Below are 24,740 nucleotides of genomic sequence, written 5' to 3' on the forward strand. Positions count from 1 at the left end.
TGAAGTCGCTGACACGGAATTAGATGTGATTTCTTTAAACTGACTATCCAACCGTGCTGAACTAGTACATTGTACGTTAGCAAAGCATGCTGGAGAAGCAATTGTTGAGACGGAGCCTTTATGAGTAGATCGTCCAAATACGGAACAATTATTACCCCTAGGGACCTGAGATGAGCTATCATCACGGACATTACCTTGGTGAATACCCGAGGCGCTGATGAGAGGCCAAACGGGAGAGCCTGAAACTGGTAATGGTCTCGCCTTATCGCAAACCTTAAGAAACTCTGGTGAGGTGGCCAAATCGGAATGTGTAAGTACGCATCCTTGAGATCCAGTGCAATCATGAATTCCTGCGGCTCTAACCCTGCAATTATTGACCTGAGAGATTCCATCTTGAATCTGTGGTAAGTGACGTAATGATTGAGACCTTTTAGGTTCAATATTGGCCTGACTGAGCCATCTGGTTTTGGTACCAGAAACAGACTGGAATAATAACCCTGCCCCTGTTCCTGCACGGGGACCGGAATTACAACTGCAGCATTCAGCAGAGACTGAATGGCAACCTGCAGAACTGCTTTCTTGTCGTCCGCCACAGGCAGTCCTGTCGTGAAAAATCTTCCTGTCGGAAGATAATCGAACTCTATTTTGTAACCCTCTAATACTAACTTGCGGATCCACCCATCTGTGGACGTCTGCAGCCACGCCCCCTGAAAGCTCTGAAGGCGTGCTCCCACAATTGGAGATCCGAGATGGGCTGGGAGCCCGTCATGCCACTGGTTTGTTAGTGGTCTTAGTGTCTTGACGACGTGCATTGGATTGTCGAGCACTACGTCCCCGACCTCTTCTACCAGGCGTGACTGCTCCTGTGCCCTGCCCACGAAAGGGCTGAGTTCTAAAGGATTTGAACGCCGGACCAGAATATTTCCGTTTAGGTATAGTTGTAGGCGATGGAAGAAACACAGACTTTCCTCCAGTAGCCTCAGAAATCCATTTGTCCAATTCAGGACCGAAAAGCTTCTCGCCATCATAAGGCAATGCCTCTATACCTTTTTTAACCTCCGTCTCCGCCTGCCAAGAACGCAGCCAAAGTGCTCGTCGTACTATGACTAGCGATGAGGACAGGCGAGAAGTAAGCTGACAGACGTCAGTAGAAGCTGTACATAGATATTCAGCAGCTTCCCAGATTTGATCCGCGAGAAGTATAAGATGGTCATCTTGCAGAGCCGACTTGAGCTCTTTTATCCATACCATTAAAGCTTTAGTAACCCAAATGCCAACCAACCCAGGTCTCAGCAGCACTCCAGCTGCTGTATACATGGACCTTAGCATAGCCTCTATTTTACGATCTGCAGGGTCTTTAAGCGTAGTAGCAGTTGGTACTGGTATGGTTAACTTCCTTGTAAGTTTGGATACGGATGAATCCACCAATGGTGGGTTCTCCCAAGTAGCTGTCATGGACTCTGGAAACGGGTAACTCGATTTAAATCTACGAGGAATAGAAAACCGTTTATCCGGATTTTTCCGTGATTCCAGCAACATTTTATTAAGAGATTCCGAAATAGGGAAACACATCGGAGATCTCTGTCGTTTAGTAAAAACTACCTCATCATTCGTCAGGGGCTCCTCAGTTTCCGTAAACTCCAGCGACTGACGTACTGCTCTGATGAGATTGTCAATACCTGGGCTGTCAAAATCGTCACTATCTGACTGTTGCCCTATTTCGCCCTCCTCATACTCCTGTTCAGTGAGGTCTAGTATCCCAGAGACTGGAGAATTATTAGGAAAAGGAAATTTATCTTTTCCACTCAAGGTGGGACTCTGACCAGATTGAGACTCTGGTAACTCAAATGGTCTCATTTTAAACTCAGATCTTGCCGCCTCTCTTTCTTCACGAGAGGCGGCCAGCTCTGATTGTAAACCAACTAATACATCTGCAAGTAAAGCCCATGGAGGGTCCAGAGATGGTGGTTTTACTTCTGAAATCGTATTTATGGCTGTATTAACAACACATGCTGTACATGTGGTGGATCCATCAGGCAACACACTCTTACAGACATGACATGAAAAATGTTTCTTAGATTTTGCTGGTGTCTTACTCATTATAAAAGACAGACAATACAAACTACACACAGACAGACTGCACGACTCAGTAATAACACCAAAGTTCCTGGTATATATCAGGCAAGTGCAGTGCCTGCCAGCAATAAGAAAACTGACCCCAAAATTCCCCTAGTACCACTCTTAGCCGAGATGTAATAAAGGAAACCTGGAACAGACAGGAGAACATTAACATATTAAGCATGCCAAATACTGCCAATGTCTCCCCCCCCCCCCACTCCCACGACCTCCGTGTACAGCACCGGGTCGGGGCCTGTGGAAGTCTGCATAGGGCCGTGTGAGCGGCCTGTACCTGTAGGCCCAGGCAGCGGGAACTCCTCGGCTGCTGCGGGCGGATAGCGGAAGCAGCGAGCGTGCTGCATAGAGCCCTGGAGCGGCCTATGCACACGCGCTCCCGCCCGCCACACACATTTTGCGGAGTGTCTGTGTAGCCAGGCAGCGCTGCTGCGGCGCCGGGGAGCAGCGGTCTGGTATTTAAGATGCTGGGAGCGGAGAGTGAGAGCGCGCCGCATGGAGCCGTGACGCGGCCCATGCACACGCGCTCCGAGCAGCGGTGAGTACCCAATACAATCCCCAACAGTGGAGCGGCAGCAAGAGCTGACCGCCCCTAACATACCTGGACCGTGACCAAAGTCTATGACGGGGCTTCTCATCCAAGCTCCGTCCAGCTTTTTGCAGGCAGCCTGCAGGTGGAGTGAGGGAGCTCTTTACAGAGAGGTCCGACACTCACGGCTGTTCTCAGCCGCTTCCACTGTCCCTGACCCACGCCTGTTAGAAGGGGGGAAAGGACGTGGAAATCCTTGAAAGAAGAAAAACTTAGGAACTAAAAAAAAAAATTCCAATACTTCGTGGACGAGCTCCACTATGCCTTCTAACTGTGTCGAGCACAGAAAAAACACTGAAGTGCTCGAGGATATGGAGGGGAGGAGTAGTCTCAAAAATTAATTTATTCAGTGCCTTCTTCCGGTGGAAGCCGTCCATATCCCAAGAGTACTCCAGTGACCCCTAGTGGATGATAAAGAAAATTAAGATGCCTTTTCTTCGTAGAAGAATCATCATTTCGGCCATTACCTTGGTAAAGACCCGAGGCGCCGTGGACAATCCAAACGGCAGCGTCTGAAACTGATAATGACAGTTTTGTACTACAAACCTGAGGTACCCTTGGTGAGAAGGATATATTGGGACGTGGAGATAAGCATCCTTGATGTCCAGCGACACCATATAGTCCCCCTCTTCCAGGTTCGCTATCACCGCTCCATCTTGAATTTGAACCTTTTTATGTAAGTGTTCAAAGATTTTAGATTTAATATTGGTCTCACCGAGCCGTCCGGCTTCGGTACCACAAATAGTGTGGAATAATACCCCTTCCCCTGTTGTAAGAGGGGTACCTTGATTATCACCTGCTGGGAGTACAGCTTGTGAATGGCTTCCAGAACTGCCTCCCTGTCGGAGGGAGACTTTGGTAAAGCAGACTTCAGGAACCGATGAGGAGGAAACGCCTCGAATTCCAGTTTGTACCCCTGTGATACTACCTGTAGAATCCAGGGATCCACTTGCGAGTGAGCCCACTGCGCGTTGAAATTCTTGAGACGGGCCCCCACCGTGTCTGAGTCTGCTTGTAAAGCCCCAGCGTCATGCTGAAGACTTGGCAGAAGCAGGGGAGGGCTTCTGCTCCTGGGAAGCGGCTGCATGGTGCTGCCTTTTTCCTCTTCCTCTGCCCTTGGGCAGAAAAGAGTGACCTTTTGCTCGCTTGTACTTATGGGAACGAAAGGACTGAGTTTGAAAAGACTGTGTCTTTTTCTGTTGATGTGAAGTAACCTGGGGTAAAAAGGTGGATTTTCCAGCCGTTGCCGTGGCCACCAGGTCTGTTAGACCAGCCCCAAATAACTCCTCCCCCTTATACGGCAATACTTCCATGTGCCGTTTGGAATCTGCGTCCCCTGACCACTGTCTGGTCCATAATGCTCTTCTGGCAGAGATGGACATTGCGCTTACTCTTGATGCCAGGGTACAAATATCCCTCTGCGCATCACGCATATATAGCAATGCATCCTTTAAATGTTCTATAGTTAACAGAATATTGTCCCTATCCAGGGTATCAATATTCTCAGTCAGGGAATCCGCCCATGCGACTCCAGCACTGCACATCCAGGCTGATGCGATTGCTGGTCGCAGTATAACACCAGTATGTGTGTATATACTTTTCAGGATATTTTCCAGCCTCCTATCAGCTGGTTCTTTGAGGGTGGCCGTATCAGGGGACGGTAACGCTACTTGTTTAGATAAACGTGTGAGCGCCTTATCTACCCTAGGGGGTGTTTCCCACCGTGCCCTAACCTCTGGCGGGAAAGGGTATAGTGCTAATAACTTATTAGAAATTAGCTGTTTTTTATCGGGGGAAGCCCACGCTTTATCACACACCTCATTTATTTCCTCAGACTCAGGAAAAACTATTGGCAGTTTTTTCACACCCCACATAATACCCGCCTTTGAGGTATTTGTAGTGTCAGAAAGGTTCAATGCCTCTTTCATTGCCGTGATCATGTAACGTGTGGCCCTACTGGACATTACGTTTGTCTCGTCACCGTCGACACTAGATTCAGTATCTGTATCTGGATCCGTGTCGACCCACTGAGGTAGCGGCCGTTTTAGGGCCCCTGAGGGTGTCTGAGACGCCTGAACAGGCACTAATTGATTTGCCGGCTTTCTCATGTCGTCAACAGTTTTTTTGTAAATTGCTGACATTATCACTTCATTGCTTAAACACAATCATCCAGTCAGGTGTCGACTCCCTAGGGGGTGACATCACTAACACAGGCAACTGCTCCGCCTCCACCTCATTTTCCTCCTCATACATGTCGACACACGCGTACCGACACACAGCACACACACCGGGAATGCTCTGATAGAGGACAGGACCCTACTTAGCCCTTTGGAGAGACAGAGGGAGAGTCTGCCAGCACACACCCAGCGCTATATATATACAGGGATAACCTTATATAAGTGTTAATCCCTTATAGCTGCTGTTAATCTAGTTATTTGCTGCCAAAATGCCCCCCCTTCTCTTTTTTACCCTGAATCAGATGCAGTACTGCAGGGGAGAATCAGGGAGCCGTCCTTCCAGCGGAGCTGTGAGGGAATAATGGCGCCAGTGTGCTGAGGAGATAGGCCCCGCCCCTTCACGACGTCCTTAACTCCCGCTTTTTTGTGTAAAATGGCAGGGGAAAAAATACATCCATATAGCCCTGGAGCTATATGTGATGTATTCCTTTTGCCAGCTAAGGTATATGTGTGTTATATTGCGTCTCAGGGCGCTCCCCCCAAGCGCCCTGCACCCTCAGTGACCGGAGTGTGAAGTGTGCTGAGAGCAATGGCGCACAGCTGCGGTGCTGTGCGCTACCTTAGTCTTGAAGACAGGATGTCTTCTGCCGCCGCTTTCACCGGACCTTCGTCTCTTCTGGCTCTGTAAGGGGGACGGCGGCGCGGCTCCGGTGACCCATCCAGGCTGAACCTGTGATCGTCCCTCTGGAGCTAACGTCCAGTAGCCTAAGAAGCCCAATCCACTCTGCACTCAGGTGAGTTCGCTTCTTCTCCCCTTAGTCCCACGATGCAGTGAGCCTGTTGCCAGCAGGACTCACTGAAAATAAAAAAAACCTAACTAAACTTTTATTCTAAGCAGCTCTGGAGAGCTACCTAGTTTGCACCCTTCTCGGCCGGGCACAAAAATCTAACTGGCTTGGAGGAGGGTCATAGGGGGAGGAGCCAGTGCACACCACCTGATATCTCAAGCTTTTATTTTGTGCCCTGTCTCCTGCGGAGCCGCTATCCCCCATGGTCCTTACGGAGTCCCAGCATCCACTTAGGACGTTAGAGAAATTATTTCTTCCCAGCAGTTGCTGTGGATACGAGGTCCCAGAGACCATCCCCAAATAATTCCTCACCCTTATAAGGCTCTCTATGCGCTTTTTAAGTCAGCATCACCTGTCCAGTGACAGGTCTCTAATACCCTCCTGACAGAATGGACATTACATTTATTTGGATGCCAGCCGGCAAAATATCCCTCTGTGCATCCCCCATATATAAGACGACGTCTTTAATATGTTTTTATGTTTGCCAACTAGTATCCCTGTTTGACAGGGTCACCGACCACGCTGCAGCAGCACTATCTGCAGGTCTCAGTCTAGTACCTGAGTGTGTAAATACAGACTTCAGGATAGCCTCCTGTTTTTTATCAACAGGTACCTATTAAAGTGGCCGTATCCTAAGACGGCAGTGCCACCTTTTTTGACAAACGTGTGAGCGCCTTATCCACCCTAGGGGATATCTCCCAGCGTAACTTATCCACCTGGCGGGAAAGGGTACGCCATCAGTAACTTTTTATAAATGACCAGTTTCTTAACGGGGGAACCCACGCTTTCACACACTTCATTTATTCATCTGATGGGGGAACAAAACACTGCCTGTTTTTTCTCCCCAAACCTAAAACCCATTTTTAGAGGTGCTTGGGTTAAAGTCAGAAATGTATAACACATTTTTTATTGCCGGGATCACGTCACGGATGTTCCTAGTGGATTGTGTATATGTCTCCACCTTGTCGACACTGGAGTCAGACTCCGTGTCGACATCTGTGTCTGCCATCTGAGAGAGCGGGCGTTTTTGAGCCCCTGATGGCCTTTGAGACGCCTGGGCAGGCGCGGGCTGCGAAGCCGGCTGTCCCACAGCTGTTACGTCATCCACCCTTTTATGTAAGGAGTTGACACTGTCGGTTAATACCTTTCACCTATCCATCCACTCTGGTGTCGGCCCCACAGGGGGCGACATCACATATATCGGCCTCTGTTCTGTCACCATATAAGCCTCCTCATTCAACATGTCGACACAGCCGTACCGACACACCGCAGACACACAGGGAATGCTCTAAACGAGGACAGGACCCACAAAAGCCCTTTGGGGGGACAGAGTAAGAGTATGCCAGCACACACCAGAGCGCTATATATATATACAGGGACTAACTGAGTTATGTCCCTAATAGCTTTTATATAATATACTGTATACAGTGCCAATTTTAATGCCCCCCCTCTCTTTTCCCTCTTACTGTGCAGGGAAGAGCCAGGGAGCTTCCCTCCAGCCGAGCTGTGAGGGAAAAATGGCGCCAGTGTGCTGAGGAGATAGGCTCCGCCCCTTTTTCGCGGCCTATTCTCCCGTTTTTATGGAATTCTGGCAGGGGTATTTACCTCATATATAGCCCCTGGGGCCATATATTGAGGTATTTTAGCCAGCCAAGGTGTTTTTATTGCTGCCTCGGGGCGCCTCCCCCAGCGCCCTGCACCCTCAGTGACCGGAGTGTGAAGTGTGTGAGAGGAGCAATGGCGCACAGCTGCAGTGCTGTGCGCTACCTTGGTGAAGACAGAGTCTTCATGCCGCCGATTTTCCGGACCATCTTCTTGCTTCTGGCTCTGTAATGGGGACGGCGGCGCGGCTACGGGACCGAACATCAAGGCTGGGCCTGCGGTCGATCCCTCTGGAGCTAATGGTGTCCAGTAGCCTAAGAAGCCCAATCCGGCTGCAAGCAGGCGAGTTCGCTTCTTCTCCCCTTAGTCCCTCGCTGCAGTGAGCCTGTTGCCAGCAGGTCTCACTGAAAATAACAAATTCTAAGACTATAACTTTCTAAGAGCTCAGGAGAGCCCCTAGTGTGCATCCAACCTCGGCCGGGCACGAAATCTAACTGAGGCTTGGAGGAGGGTCATAGTGGGAGGAGCCAGTGCACACCAGGTAGTCTAAGATCTTTCTAGAGTGCCCAGCCTCCTTCGGAGCCCGCTATTCCCCATGGTCCTTACGGAGTTCCCAGCATCCACTAGGACGTTTGAGAAATATAATAACATTACTGTATGACATTTATTATGGTAACAACATTCAGAAGACATATACAATTTTGGACTCGCATATGACCAAACTGGACGGGGGCCAGTAAAGTACGATGTCACCAAAGGTACGGCCAGGGTCTACAGAACTGAAATCTGACAGACAGCAGCCATAGAGGTTGCAGACGACTCGCTGGGTTTGCTCACAATCAGTTGTACCAGGTACACATTATTTGTAGATACTACAATACCTACAATCATACATAAGTGAAATCATTTGTTTAATGGAGTCAATAATTATCTTGACTGGTTTCCCGCTCTGTCTTTCCAGTATTGGGCCCCCTTCTCTAAGTCACTGCTCACAAAGCTCTTACTGGTTCAAAGCCCTTACAAATAGCAGGAAAGACCTAGAACTGTCCACAAATCATTTACATACTGTTTTCTATGTAAACAAGATAATAGTAATAATAGTTTTTTGGGACCTATCATTCAACAAGTCACTTGCTGTTGTGCACGGTGCCCATCTCTCTCCCCCGACTCTCTTCCATTTTCTCCTATCTCTCTCTATCCCATTCTTCCTCTCTCTGCCTGCATCTTTTCATCCCTTATTAATATTTTCTCTCTCTGAGTGCCCCCCTTTCTCTGTAACTCTCTCCTTCTTTTTTCTCCTCTGCTGTTTTCTCTTATCACGCTTGTTATTCAGTTGTTTCTCCCCACGTCTGCCACTAGATGGTGCTCAAAGAAGCAATTTAATTGTTGTTCCGTTCGGGATCGCTGAGCAGCGGGGAGACACATTTCAGCTCGCAGGTCCCCAAGCTGGTGAGCTGAAATGTGTGAAAAGTGACCCATTGTCGGGTGCCCAAACAACACTTTTCGCTATCACGCCCATTAGTTTAGTCGGGTTTAGCTGCTTTATGAGTCTAAACCCGACACTAATGGATGCAATCGGCACGATAACGGGCATCAGTTAAATATCGCCCCTCCGATCTCCCGTCACTTTAGATGGGAGATCGGGCTGCAATATCAATTGAATTCCCCCCTATAAGCGATAACTGACAAAGTGAAGATAGAGCTCAGTTGGACATTCCAAAGCCTCTCTGCTCACTACATCACGTGCCACATAACTGTGGTTGCTATGGCAGTTTACATGACACTGTGTAAATAGTAAATAAGTAATGGCAGATGGGGGGGAACTAATAACAAATAATATATATATATATATATATATATATATATATATATATATATATATATGTTTCCTATACTCTGCCACAGTGATTTGTGTTACAAATAAAATAAAGTATTATTTCATGGGATTGCTGCTTTAATTAGACTGGAAAAAAAGACGTATTTAGACCAATGAATCCCCTTTATTTGCTTTTTCAAAGTTATCTGGACAAAACAAACATAAATTAATTTTCTATCCCCCATGCTCTATGTGGTATGTTAATTAAATGTAGCACTAGATAAGATTTTAAATGACACTTCTATTCCTTTGGAATCCAAGAAGCTCTTTGTTTCTGTGACAGGGGGAGTGACATAAACAAAATTCCTACTTTGCCATTGACCTCAAATTTGTCCCAGTTGGCCTTTTTTTTTTTGACAGGTCGAACATACTAAGCAACACATCCCCCCCTTCCCCCTTCCTGTGCATACTGAATATCAACCGTTCTGTAAGCTTTAGCCACAAACCTGCTTATGCAGCTGAGAGATGTGTTCAACCAAATGGTTCTTCTCTACACGCAAGAGGGAGTTTTCCTGATGAACCTTGGAGTGTTTGTTCTGTAAATCTGTCAACTGCTTGTGCAGTGAACTTCCACTCATCTCCACTGATTTCCTGCCTTGCTGTAACTGCAGCACCTATTAATCAAAGCATGGTATTAGCTCTAAGGAGCTTGGTACAGTGCTTCGTAAACTGCTGCAACATGGACAACCAACAATAACTGTATCAATATACTGTATACACACATACACACATGTACAATGTGTATATTGTGTGTATGTCATCAGGAATTGCACCAGCACACCTCAGAACAGGATGAAACTCTGTGTACACTGCAAATGTATTCTACATGAGAATGTCCAGTTGCCACTAATGCCTATCCAGCTGGCTGCACGTGATTATACTCAACATTGGAATGAATGTACAACATTAAAAAGGTAAATAAATAGACTGAGTGTTTGCGCAGGGCAATAGGGGTAATATTAGGGCCGCACACCCATATTTATCAGACGGAACAAGAATGCAGGAGCACAGTTCAGATACCAAAGACATACAAATAATAAAAAAAGAAACATTTGATACGTATACATTACTTTATAAATGGTGAGATAATGTATTCTGCGCTTGGACACGAACCTGCGCAGTCAAATCAGAAGAAAGAAAGTGCAGGTGCACACTCTCAGTACAAAATCAGAATAATTATAATAAACTCTGCAATATACAAGTAAAGTTGAGGTGCTTAGCATAATTTTGGGCAAAAATATGGGCACACAAACGCGACCAGGTGACCGCATCGGGTGGTATTCAGTATGCCGAATGTCGGGGTCCCGGTGCACAGTATACCAGCGCCGGAATCCAGACACCAGGCATACCGGCAGATATTCTCCCTCGTGGGGGTCCACGACCCCCCTGGAGGGAGAATAGATAGCGTGGCGCGCGTAGCGTGCCACCGTGCCCGCAAGGGGCTCCTTTGCGCTTGCCACTCTGTCGGTATGCCGGCGGTCGGGCTCCCGGCGCCGGTAAGCTGGTCACCGGGAGCCCGGCCGCCGGCATACCATACTACACCCGACCACATCTGGTGGGTCCCTCACACTAAGGTTCAAAACAAGGTTACGGGATCCCAAAGGCCAGCACAAGCCAACCGCCCCAAGAAATCACACTAGTGAGAGATCTGAGTGGTAAAAGGTGTTACATTAGTAAGAAGCAGCGGCTATATGTTGAGAGTGTTACATAGGTGAGAGGTAACAATAATAACAACACATATTCTAGCACTTTTTTTTAGTACCTAAATTGTTTTTTTTCCAATGTTACACTTTTTAACACCCTAATTATTACCTCGCACCTTGTAACACTCTTAACACATAGCTGCTGCTTCTTACTAATGTAACACCTTTTAACACACCTCTCACTAGTGTGAGAAAAAGGATGTTATACTGTAATTCAGCACACATTTCATGATGGGGATTGTCCACAGACAGTACTGGACGTGTTGTTCTTACATGCACCAGTAGTGAGGTGTCCCTGGAAACTATTACAATGCTGATAATTCTGCATTTGGATAAAGGCATACCTCCCAACTGTCCCGATTTTCGCGGGACAGTCCCGTTTTTTGGGGACTGTCCCACTGTCCCACCCACGGGCCGCAGTGTCCCGCGGTGGGGGGGCAGTTGGGAGGCTCCGTCTCTCGCTGCCCTGCTTAGCAGAGCAGAGGGAGAGGGGGCATGCCAGCGGCTCACAGAGCGCTGGGCATGCCCACTCAGTGGCGGGAAAGGGGGCGTGGTTTGCGATTGAGCGTCCTCCGCGAAACCACGCCCCATTTTCCACAAGCCACACCCCCTTTTCGGGAGCGCGTGTGTTCCTCTTGCCGACGGGACAAAGTTGGGAGGTATGATAAAGGTAGAATAATTCTACCTGTTCCTGTGCTGCAGCAACCTTCTCCTTTTCATCCTGCACAAGTCTTCTCCAGTGCGACAATGTCAGTTCTAGGTGTCGCTTGTTTTCTGACCCCAATGTTAGCTCAGAAACTCTTTTTGCTCGATTTAAACTCTCCTTTTCTCTCAGCTGCTGCTCCTGTAGGTGTAGGTGGGGATGTCAATTTTATGCAAGAGTTACAATATATTTCAAGGCATGAGTTCACAAAATACGATGAAATAAGACACAATCGAAAGCCTATTTACATCTAACGCCCCACCCCAGCTGGTGACAGCAATCACCTTGTCTCTGTGACAAAGACTTCCCTATGCCAAGCTATATATCTGAAACCTCACATCCATTGGTTATTCATTTTGCATGAGGAAGCATCTGTATTTGTATGGTACCATACCTCCCAACTTTGCCAGGCAAGCTCCCGAAAAGGGGGCATGGCCTAAGAAAAAGGGCATGGCTTCGCGGGAAGGCCCGCAATCTCGCCCCCGTTTTCGTCACTGAGGGGGCATGCTCAGCGCTCCATGAGCCGCTGGCATGCCCCCTCTCCTCCTGTCTCCACTAAATAGACGCTGACGAGACAGTTGGGAGGTATGTGGTACACTAGTTGGGAATCACTGTAGTACTGGTTTGAGCACGGATGACCAAACAGTGACCCACAGACAGCCCTTCTATAACGCCCCTGAAGTCATAGGCAGACGCGGGGGGATTCCAGTTTCCCAGAAACCCCCCTTCTCTTGGCAAGTGGCACAAATTATGACAACAATAGCAATGCTATATAATACGATTACTACAGCTGGTGCCACATCATGCAGTTTAAGGGACAGAGCAGAGATACTGCACATGCCCAGTGTTAGCAGCTTCTTCTATCAAGTTTGCTGTGTGTGTGGATCTGAGTGCTTTGGATCAGAGAGTAGCTACCAGTGAGAAAAGACAGGAGCATTACCATGAGATGGGAGAATGTGTGCTTAGAAAGTGCAGTACTGGTTCTATCAGAGGCGCAATCAGTAAAGATCATCAAATTCGCCAATGACACCACCGTCATCGGCCTCATCAAGGATGGGGACGATCGGCCTATAGACGGGAAGTGGACCGGCTGGCCCAGTGGTGCATCCACAACAACCTTGAGCTCAACCCCCTCAAAACTGTCGAGATGATAGTGGAATTTAGGAAGAAGTCATCTAGTGCACCTCCGCTAACGATTACTGACAGTGTGGTATCGCTAGTGGACTCCTTCAAGTTTCTAGGGACCCCAATCTCCCAGGACCTTAAATGGGGGTCCAACGCTGATGCCACTGTTGGGAAAGGGCAGCAGAGGTTGTTCTTCCTCAGGCAACTAAGGAAGTTTAACATCCCACAGAAGCTTCTGCTCCTCTTCTACTCCGCGATTGTGGAGTCGGTACTGTGCTCCTCAATACTCGTATGGTACAGTTCCGCCAGCGCGAGGGACAGATGCAGGCTCCAAAAGCTGGTCAGAACCGCAGAGAAGATCGGGGTCGACCTTCCCTCAGTCCATGACCTGTACCTGTCCAGAGCTAAAAGCGGGCAATGAAGATAGTAAAAGACCAGCTACACCCCGGCCACAACATTTATAACTTGCTTACTTCAGGCAGGCGTTACAGGGTTGTCCCCTCCAGGTCCACCAGAAGCCTCAAAAGTTTCTTTCCCCAAGTGGTCAGCCTGCTGAACTCCTGAACATTGACTGACTAGACGTACATGTAACTCACTTGTGTCCCCTTTCCCCCCCACCTGCTTATCTGTGACCTACTTGGCTGTTGTACAGCAAACCGAAGACAAATTCCTAGTATACGGAAGTATACCTGGCCAATAAAGCTGATTCTGATTCTATTATATTTGTGTATTTATTTATTTATTTATTTATTTTGTTATAATGGTATGTTTAACCTTTTCCTGACCACTTATTTATATTATTTAAATGTTTGATACAGCCTATACTATAGACCATCTATAGTGTTAAATATTAATACTGTATTCCCTACAGCATCCAGTGTATAAAAAGACCAACGTTTACATTTATGTTCAGGGTTGTTACTAGGTCCTTCTACAGCTCCCCCAGAGTACAGCACTTGCTCCAATGTTCCACAGAGTGGGAGATTGTGGATTGCATTTTAAGTCCCCCCTTTAGAAATTCTGCATTTGCCACTGGAAGCCTGCACAAAAACGCTTCCTCACAAATAAAGTTTTTCATTACAGATTTTTTTTTTCTTGTTTATTTCTTCTTTGCTGAGCTTTATCATGACAGTTGCGGCATGGTCATGCCATGTTTGGGGTTTGATTTCCGTGCATACTGCTCCTGCATACATGCTGCGGCATTTGGTGGGGGTTAGGGGTAGTTTTGTAGGAGTGCTGAGGTCAGGCTCTGCGTATTTGGATGCAGACTTTCTGGCCTTGGCAGAGGAGTTCCTGCGACCAGTCTTCGGATGCACCACTCAGATCAGCGCTGCACACAGGAGACAATGGGGCAGATGTATTAACCTGGAGAAGGTATAAGGAAGTGATAAACCAGTGATATGTGCAAGGTGATAAAGGCACCAGCCAATCAGCTCCTAACTGTTAATTTACATATTGGAGCTGATTGGCTTCTGCCTTTATCACCTTGCACATATCACTGGTTTATCACTTCCTTATGCCTTCTCCAGGTTAATACATCTTCCCCAATGTTTTTTTCCAACAGACGCCTCCTGCTGCATTACAACATTACAATATATTTGAGCATCAGCGAAGGTGACTGTGGTCATCTCTGAATCAGGCCCTACAGATTATATTTGCGTTAATAATGTAAGATACACATGAGACAGGTGAAAAATAGAAGACACCAGCTCTCATGTGCATTTATGTAGATTATGTACATTTAAAATTCATTTTCACCAATCACCACTGATTCCTTCTGTTAAAACGGTTTAGTAATTAACACAAAAGCTGTAAAGTGATCAACATTTTCATTAATGGATTTAAAACCGCATTGTCCAATCTTCACATGGTCCCTGGGAGGCAGACTAGACTGTAGCCGCTTCTTATGCAAATAGACATGTCTCCCCGTTGTAGTGAGTGGAATGTGGAGGACAATCTCTAGGGTGGAGTTAATTAGCAATAGTATAAGTTACCCAGCCTGATTAATGGAACCACCCAAAACAAGATAAGTAAACCACAGCCATCAGAACATGAACCCCCACCTGAGTGTAAAAAGGCACAAAACTATGTAAGCAATTCACTATTTTCTAGATGGCAACAGACTTTACTGTTTACATCTAAGTTCTAACTTTCTTATTCAACTTCATAAATTAATATTTATTAAAGAAAACAAGCCTTAAGATGAAAAAAGTATGTAACAAATTCAATAAACCCAACATAATGGGGTAAATTTACTAAGGTTTGTTTTAGAGCTGGTGATGTTGGCCATAGCAACCAATCACATTCTACTTAACATTTACCTAGCTGCTTCTAGAAGATAATAGATAAAATCTGATTGGTTGCTATGGGCACCTTAGTAAATTTACACCACTGACTATAGTGCGCAGACATGATGTGCTTAGAAATTCTGGGGTAGATTTATTAAGCCTGGAGAAGTGATAAAGTGGAAGGTGATGACGCACCAGCCAATCAGCTCCTAACTTCCATGTTACAGGCTGGGTTTGAAAAATGACAGGAGCTGATTGGCTGGTGCGTTATCACCTTCCACTTTATCACTTCACCAGGCTTTATAAATTCTGCCACTCTGTTTGCAGAACAAGCTGCCTATAGAACTTGTATTATACTTTTCAATCGCCAAACGCATTAGTATATTTTTTTACATCTCCCTGCTACCTGTATTGCTATGGATACCATATAAATGAAAGCTTAGTTTCTCACCTCGTTCAGTTGTTTGGTGGCTTCCAGTACACGGCTCTGCAGGTGTCCATTGGTTTTGGTAAGTCGGCCACTGTCTTCTGCCAGTTTGTTCCTCAAATACTTATCTTCATCAGCTGCCATCTGCTTCTCTTTCAGCTGATATCTCAACTTTTCTGCCTCTTTGCTAAAAACAAACAAACAAAAAACAAAGCAAGTGAAACAGCTGGAACATTAAATGGGCAATATGGTGTCTTCTATATATCTTTTTGGCTTTTCATAATAAACACAGTAAAATGATAGCAAAGAAACATTCTAGAGGTCCTTTACGGGCTGGTAATTGTGAATTGTGCAACTGTATTTCCACAACTGCTAGTGCATTCGCACCGTGAAATAACAAGTGAGGAAACTGTGCAGAGTAGATCTAAGGGATAAGTCAGATGATGCGCCCTACTTTTATTAATGTTATAATTTCTCTGCTAAAAATTAGATACTTCAATTATATGATGATACAGATAATATCGCACACATTTGCAAGCTGTTCTTCAGGGTGGCCAGTGGGGCTGATGGCTGAGTAAATTCATGTGAAACCTACACCATACTTGCCTACCCTCCCGGAATGGCTGGGAGGTTCCCAATACTCGGGTGACGCTCCCGGCCCCCTGGAAAGGTAGGCAAGTGTCCTGCATCCGCCACCAGCTCCCGCAACCCCCCTTGGCCACCCACAATGGAGCACCAGTGGGTGGTCCGATGGGGACCCGATGACGCAATTTGCACTGAATTGTGTCATCATAGCTCTCCAGCGTCTGCTTCCTCAGCACTGGATAGCGGGGGGTGGAGCACAATTACGAGTTTCATGCCATCACACCCCGGACACGCCCCCTCACTACCGGGCACGCCCCCCTGTTCGCCGATCAGGCTGCCCCCTCCCGGAAGAGGAGGCAGCAATATCGGCAAGTATGATCTACACTGCCATGTAGTTTAAACTGTGCCTTTACATGTGCTTGTACACTGACAAATAAACATCAATACACATAAATAAGTAGATATAAACATAAACATCAATACACAAAAATAAGTACAAGTAAACACAAACATCAATACACATAAATAACACCAATACACATAAATAAGTAAATATAAACATAAACATCAATACACATAAATAAATACAAGTAAACACAAACATCAATACACATAAATAACATCAATACACATAAATAAGTAAATATAAACAAAAACATCAATACACATAAATAAGTATATATAAACATAAACATCATTAGACATAAATAAGTACAAGTAAACACAAACACACAACAAGTACAAATGCATATATAAAATAAAATACATTTGCACTTCAACAAAAAAGCTAAATGTCTCACTACTGTCATGAATGAATGTAAATATTGGTCATGGAAGCAATATACTAGTAGATTTTTTTTTTGCCATATGCAGCAGGGGCGGGGCCAAATGTGACAAGCTGTGACATCTTTTACAGTGATCATTCACAATGACGTTCTGCACAGTTCAGCACATATAAATGCTTTATGGACAGGGCCTCCAACACCATTGTTTATTTAAATTTATTATTTCTATCCAAAAATAGGATAGTTTGGACTTAAAGCAACCATAATGCCGGATAATAATATAACCTACACTGACAGGATTATTGTTAGTCATGTTGGCAAATGTGGTCAGAAGATCATCGCTATTGGCCTATGTGCGTACAATAACAAACCCCAGTAAATATCTGAAAGATCCGGGTACTTGGCCCAAGTGCCAAGCAGCCAGACCTCAACCAGTTAGGCCATTATTTGGATATTGATCTTAAAATCTGAAAACTGTGGCTGGTTTATCTAGCAAACAAACCCCCAAAAAAGTGAAAAACAAGGCAGTATTTTCGTGCAGGTAGGGTTGGTTTAAGGGGTGCCCGGGGCACTTAAGACAGGGATGCCCTGGTGGATGGGTGGGGAAAGGGGTATATTGGATTGTGCATACCTCCCAACATGACCCATTCCAGGTGACAATGTTAAATTCCTTTGTCGTATAAACAACCCTTTATGAGGTCTAAGAACACTGTACGCTGTTTACTTAAGAAGTACCGTAAGGGTACGCTGGTTGCGTAACGATCGCTCAGCCGAAGGCGAGACGCTCAAGCGTCACGTTCGCTCACGGCCCAGTGATCACAGGACAACACGTTATTTGCGATGACTAGAGTAATGATTCGCTACGGCGTAGCGGACGCTCGAGACCACGAGGAGATCACCAGCGGCGCAGACGCTCACAACGCTATACCTTTATGTCTAAACCTTTTATCAATGAAATACACAGAATACCTTAATGTGAATACAGGGTGTAAGTGCAACCTTGTGTAACCTGACTAACTACAAAGCTGCTTGAGCGTCACCGACGCTCAAGTGAACACTTAAAACTATAGGAAATACACAGATACTGGTTTAGGGTCCAAAGCCTATTATCTGTATTATAACTATTATACTTGCAAAAAGAATCACAGTACAAATGATACACTACAATATAACAGAGACTTCCTAACCAAAATAGCTACACTAGAAATACAATACAATACCAATCTAATACAATACAATACTAGTCAATGGGAGATACGAGAGAAAGAGAATGGAGAGAGAGAGAGAGAGAGAGAGAGAGAGAGACGGAGAGAGAGAGAGATTGGCTCACAGTAAGACAATATGATTACGGAGAAAAACTTACGCACAAAGGGTATGATCGCATGCGCTTCTGGACATCCAGCTTCCCGATTATCAGCAATGAGAACCGTTTGATGAGAAGTGAAAGCTGGATGCCACAGGCCCGTCTTTTATGCTACTCACACAATGCAATCTAATGGTCCCTACAACCTCATTGTCCATTGGACGCAGGAATTCGGCTTCGTACTATAACAAAAGGTCATAGGGTGATTCATACAGGTGGGCTGTGACGATTTCAAACGGCTCAGGTGGGTGGGAAACTAGGTTTCCCGCCGCATACCTGAGTATGAGTAAATAATAGAAATGGACATAAACTTCTTATGTCCATAACTATCCGCACGAGCGATTAATACGCTCCAAACCAACACCGGAATATTGCTATTTAAATACTCTTCCGATGGGTACCAAACACTGCTGTATGATTCCTGTTAGACCCTTAGCACAATACAAAGAGGGATTCCTCCGCTCAGGGACATTCCATATTAACCAAACTTTCAGAATCTATCAAAGGGATCATGGTCTACAAACTACATTAATTGTGAAAATATGTAACGATTGGGTCGCACGCTACGACTACATACTCTTTACCGTAAATACGCATACCGATGCGAGCGGGTGCACGCATCAGCGGGTATGCGCTATCACGGGAAAGCGCACGCATGCGCAGCGCGGACCAGCGTGAGGTGCAAATATGGCAGCGTGTATAGGGATATTTTTCAGACTTTGACAGTCCACCCTTTGGCAGTCAATAATAACTGCCACCTTCAAAACAAACAAAAAAAGGAGAAAAATATAAGTCAGGGGTTAATTCATTTCCATGGTTGGGTAAGGAAGAAGAGAGGAGTAGGTGTGAAGAGGGTATGACCTAGTGAGAAAGCAGAAGCATGTGTGTATGAGTCCATGTTTGGAGGGTCATGTATCATCGTGCCGTACGTGTGGTAAATCAAGCTTCGAGGTATTGCGAAGTATACATTTGAATTCCTTCTTATCCCGTGGTACAGGTCTGTGGATGGGCTGTCAAACTTTACCGAGCTCATTTCGGCTTTCAGTTGTAACAAAATGGGGATGCACATTTTAGTTGATGATACATGAATGGGGGAAGTATGTGGTTGCTGATATCTGTGCCTGTATTCCCTATCGACTATGTGTGTCATTACCTGAGGGTTGTAGAAATGAAGAAAAGACATAATTACGGTAAATGCGGTGGTATTCTATGTCAGGGAAATGTACATCTGTTGTTGAAGTTTTGTTCGGTATCTGTTGAGAGTCGTCTTCTTTGCGCTGTATTGCTCCTTGGGCATGAGCAAATAGCTTTGTCAGTGCCATCAGATTTACAAAAATGTTGGGCTAGCGTGAGTTTAAAAATACTAGGGAAACTGGGGATCCATGGCAAAGTTCATCAAGTGTCCATATCATAGGTTGTCAAAACTTCATCTTTGGTGCTTGTCTGTTGTCTGTATAGCGTCTCGTCAACTTCCTCGTCCAAGGGGGTCTTTGTATCTTGGAAGAAAGCAGAAAAACAGGTGAAAGAAACGGACCGTATAATCGCATTTTTCATCACATCCTGGTTTCTATCATTGGGTCATAAATCAAATCCAGGTTAATTACAGTTTCCTCACTCCTCAAGCTCATCACTCTTGTACTTTGTTTGCACCTCATTAAAGCCTGCCCGCATCTAAATATCAATCCAATAGATATAACAACACCTAAAATACATAGGAGAAACTTTCCAACATCCATTATGACTCCTTGAGCCCAGTCTCCTAAACCGGAGAACCAATTTCGCGGGTTCAACCATGACACCCAACTAGTCAGCTCATTACCTACAGCGGCAAGGGTGAGATTGTGTTTTCGACGAAATTCCCACTTCAATTGGAGAATATCGTCCATCTTTTGGTCTATGACCTCTACCGGATCCTCGGTGCTATTTGTGATATACGTGCAACACTTTATGCCGTACTGTGTTGCCAATGTAACACAATATCCGCCTGTTACTGCTGTAAGATAATTAAGAACCATCCTATGCTGAACTAGTTCTGTTTTATAAGCTTGAAGTTCTCTTCCAGTGTATCTGAACGTGTCATCATACATTTCAGTGATATTATCTAACAAATTGGCGAGTGCGGAAATGTATCTATAATTCATCACTCCCCGAGCGGTGCGAGTGAAATCTAACGCTACCAGAACCTGAATCCCGGTGGATTCATGGATAAGATCAGAGGCCGGATGCTCTAACCTTTCTGACAGTTGTCTTTTATCTCGGTGCTCGTAATGAGTGTGAGTATAAGGAGCTTGGGCACCACGGTGTATGTCCTTCATTTTGTCATGTGTAACAGTCATCACTTCAGGCAATACCTTTCCAATATAACACAATCCTTCAGAGTTTGGGGCAAGCCACTTGTACGCCTTTCTCCCGCATATGAAATATGCATCATCGGGGAGAACATATGGGACGGAGAAGGACATTACCATATTACAAACCTTCCATGTGAAATCTCCTGACCCTAATTCTTCCATCTGCTTTTTAATGCACGTATCAGACTGTACGATATGTGCACAGTATCCTGGTGATACTTCTCCAACTCTAGTAATTCTATTTCCTAGGGTGTATCTATACCGGAAAGATTTTCCTCTACTGGCTATGTGGCGTACAAGCTCTGTATCTGTAGGCATTCTATCTGCTCTGTGTGAGAAGGTCATGGTAAGGTTGCTCCATGACACTTCCCAATTTCCCGGCTTACGGGGATTGGAGATATTAAAACATAAGAGGGACCTATCCACATGGTATTGGTGGAGCTTCAAACTAGGAGGGCTGGAGATGTTAAACCTCCGGTCCACCGGTCTCCCACCACTTAGCTCAAGTACCTCCCCTAACGTTAAAGGAAATGGTACTAGCCCTGATTTGCTATGACCCTGAGGTACTTGAGAGCATACCCAACAATCTGTTTGGTTTAATACGTTACCCACTAAGGAGTGATAGTCACTCAATGGATGCCGGTCCATATGGATATTAAAACTGGATTGGCATTTCTTTATGCACCCATCCTCAATCAAATTGTCACAGAGCCTACAGATACAGTTTTCTTCAGCTAACAATCCATCACAATTTCTTCTATCGGATCGTTTTCTGATACTCGCCTTTGCTTGTTGGTTTGGTTGATCTTGGAAAACTACGCCTCCATCATCATAATCGGAACCCATTCCAGAACCTCTCTCGACCTCTATGGTACTCTCGCCGGAACAGACTGCTCTGGTCAACATCATGGTTAACATCAAAATCCGGATCACAGTCTCTTGGGGCAAGTCCATCTTCGAGGAGGAAATAGAGAAGAATGAGAAGGGGGAAAAAGAAATTTTAAGGGAGAGGGGATGGGAAGTGGAGAAAAACAATAAAAGGGGGAAGGGAGTCAACAACTGCTTTCGGTCTTCAAGGCTCAGGTGCCGCCTCAGTCCTCCTGGAACAGACACTCCAGTGATACAACCTCTACCGTCTGTTCCTTATCACGGGACCTCTCTGGATCAGCAACCTTTTTGCAGTGGGATGAATGGACCCAAGTCTCTCTCTCAGCAACCTTCAATGCTGTGGTGCTAGTCAATAAGACCTGGTATGGTCCTTCCCATCTATCAATAAGACAACCTGAGCGTAGAAAATTTCGTATCATTACATAATCCCCAGGTTCAATGTCATGACAATTACTATCTGGTAAATCAGGAATCACCAACTTCAGATTATCATTTTGATTCCTCAACTGCTTACTCATGTTAATCAAGTATTTTACAGTTACTTCATTGTTACATTTCAAATCATCCTGAGGGTTAATCATGACATGCGGTTGTCGACCAAACAGAATTTCAAAAGGGGACAGGTTAAGAGGGGACCTGGGAGTGGTTCTGATGCTATACAAAACAATGGGTAAAGCTTCTGGCCACGTCAATCCTGTCTCTGCCATTACTTTACTCAATTTATTTTTAATAGTGCTGTTCACTCTTTCGACCTTCGCACTCGCCTGTGGACGGTACGGAGTGTGCAGCTTGCTATCAATACCCATTAATTTACACATTCCTTGAAAGACATCACCGGTAAAATGGGTACCCCTATCACTTTCAATGATTCTAGGGATACCATATCTACATACAAATTCCTGCACAATTTTCTTAGCTGTAAACATAGCGGTATTTGTAGCTGCTGGAAATGCTTCGACCCAATTCGAGAAAACATCTATACAAACAAGTACATATTTCAAATTTCGACATGGGGGTAATTGAATGAAGTCAATTTGTATTACCTGGAAAGGGCCGCCGGCAGGTGGGATATGGGATGGTTCTGTAGGTATTGCTTTTCCAATATTCTTTCTCAGACAGGTAAGGCATGACATTGCTCTTTTACCCGCATGAGAGGAGAATCCTGGGGCGCACCAGTATGCTCTTACCAATTTGCACATTCCCTCCTTGCCTAGATGAGTCAACCCATGAGCTGCCTCAGCCAGACATGGAAGATATGCTCTGGGGGCCACTGGTTTACCATGTCCATCCGTCCAGAGCCCTGAGGACTCCTGGCCATATCCCTTTGCCTTCCAGACTGCTCTTTCCTGTGTGGAACACAAATTCTGCATCTCACACAACTTCTGTGTGTTGATGGTATTAAATACCATCAGTTGTGTGGTGTCTGTCTGTATGGGGGTAGCAGCTGCAAGCTTAGCTGCTTCGTCTGCTCGGCTGTTACCAAGTGACACTGGGTCTTGACTATATGTATGTGCTTTACATTTGATGACAGCCACTCTGTCGGGTTCCTGTATCGCTGTTAGAAGCCTTTTTATATATGCTGCATGCGCTATCGGTGTACCAGCTGCCGTCATGAAATTTCTGAGGCGCCATAGGGCTCCGAAATCATGTACTACCCCGAAGGCGTATCTAGAATCGGTGTAGATATTGGCTGACTTACCCTTAGCCAATTCACATGCTCTGGTTAGGGCGACCAGTTCAGCAACCTGGGCTGAGTGAGGTGGACCTAGCGGTTCCGCTTCTATGGTGTCTTGGTCATCTACGACTGCGTATCCAGTACACAAGTCTCCCGAGTCTGACTGTCTATGACAACTACCGTCAGTGTAGAACGTGAGTTCTGCATCTTCCAGTGGATTGTCACTGATGTCAGGCCTTGCGGTAAAATTTTGGGTCAAATATTCCATACAATCATGTGTGTCTTCCTTTGTATTAAATTCTCCTTCCCCACCACTCTCACCTTCCACCCTTTGTGTCTGACCAGGCACACCTGGGAGAAATGTCGCAGGATTTAATGCGCTGCATCTCCTTATGGTGATGTTTACTGGGGCCATTAATGCCAATTCCCATCTTGTAAACCTTGCTGATGAGACGTGTCTGGTTTGGGCAGAATTCAATAAGGCAGATACTGCATGTGGTGTATGGATTGTGAGGTTGTGGCCTAGCACGACATCTTCGCTTTTTGTCACTAGCAATGCTATCGCCGCAACGCTACGCAAGCATGTGGGGAGGGATCGCGCTACCGTGTCTAGCTGAGCGCTGTAGTATGCAACTGGCCTGCTGGCATCACCGTGTTTTTGGGTTAGTACACCTGCTGCGCAACCAGCACTTTCTGTTCCGTATAGTTCAAAGGGTTTCCCATAGTCTGGCATACCTAGTGCTGGTGCCTGCGTTAGGCACTGTTTGAGTCTCTCAAATGCTGTTTCGGATTCGTCTGTATGCGAGATCCTATCAGGTTTGTTTGAGGAGACCATTTCCTGCAAAGGTAACGCCAATATGGAAAACCCTGGGATCCAATTACGGCAATACCCACACATTCCTAAAAACGTCCTGATCTGTTGCTGGGTTTGTGGCAGTGTCATGTCTCTAATGGCTTGGATTCTATCAGCGGTCAGGTGTCTCAGTCCTTGTGTTAGACAGTGTCCTAAATATTTTACCTTAGGTTGGCATAATTGCAACTTGTCTTTGGAAACCTTATGTCCTGTGTCTGAAAGATGAAACAGGAGCTGTTTCGTATCCTTCAGGGAAGTTTCCAGCGAATCTGAACACAGTAGTAAATCATCTACATACTGTATCAATACTGATCCACCCTCCGGTTGGAAAGACTGTAAACAATCATGCAAAGCCTGAGAAAATATACTTGGACTGTCTATGAAACCTTGGGGTAACCGAGTCCACGTGTATTGGACTCCTCTGTATGTGAATGCAAACAAATATTGGCTGTCAGGGTGCAGAGGTACCGAAAAGAATGCGGAGCAGAGGTCAATAACAGTGAAAAATTTGGCAGTGGGAGGAATTTGCATTAGGATGACAGCTGGATTTGGCACTACGGGGAACTGACTCTCAACTATTTTGTTAATCCCCCTTAGATCCTGCACTAGCCTGTAACCCCTCCCCCCACTCTTTTTAACAGGGAAGATGGGACTATTTGCTGTGCTGGACGTTCTTACTAGAATGCCCTGTTGTAGCAAGCGCTCTATTACTGGGAAAACTCCTAACTCCACCTCTGGCTTCAGAGGATACTGTGGGATTTTTGGAGCT

General features: G+C 45.7%; 1 protein-coding gene across 2 annotated transcripts in view; it reads right to left on the bottom strand.

Annotated features, from left to right (window-relative positions):
• The window catches only part of LOC134928346 (CAP-Gly domain-containing linker protein 1-like), a 147,616-nt gene that overhangs the window by 32,718 nt on the left and 90,158 nt on the right, over window positions 1–24,740 (bottom strand). For both annotated transcript variants that reach the window (XM_063923985.1, XM_063923986.1), the window contains 3 exons: window positions 15,496–15,658; window positions 11,614–11,772; window positions 9,672–9,839 (listed from right to left, as the gene is read on the bottom strand). In XM_063923985.1, coding sequence (XP_063780055.1) covers window positions 9,672–9,839; window positions 11,614–11,772; window positions 15,496–15,658 — 490 coding nt within the window. The remainder of the gene's footprint in view (window positions 1–9,671; window positions 9,840–11,613; window positions 11,773–15,495; window positions 15,659–24,740) is intronic.

This window comes from Pseudophryne corroboree, chromosome 5 (genome assembly GCF_028390025.1).
Source record: "Pseudophryne corroboree isolate aPseCor3 chromosome 5, aPseCor3.hap2, whole genome shotgun sequence".
NCBI lineage: Eukaryota > Metazoa > Chordata > Amphibia > Anura > Myobatrachidae > Pseudophryne > Pseudophryne corroboree.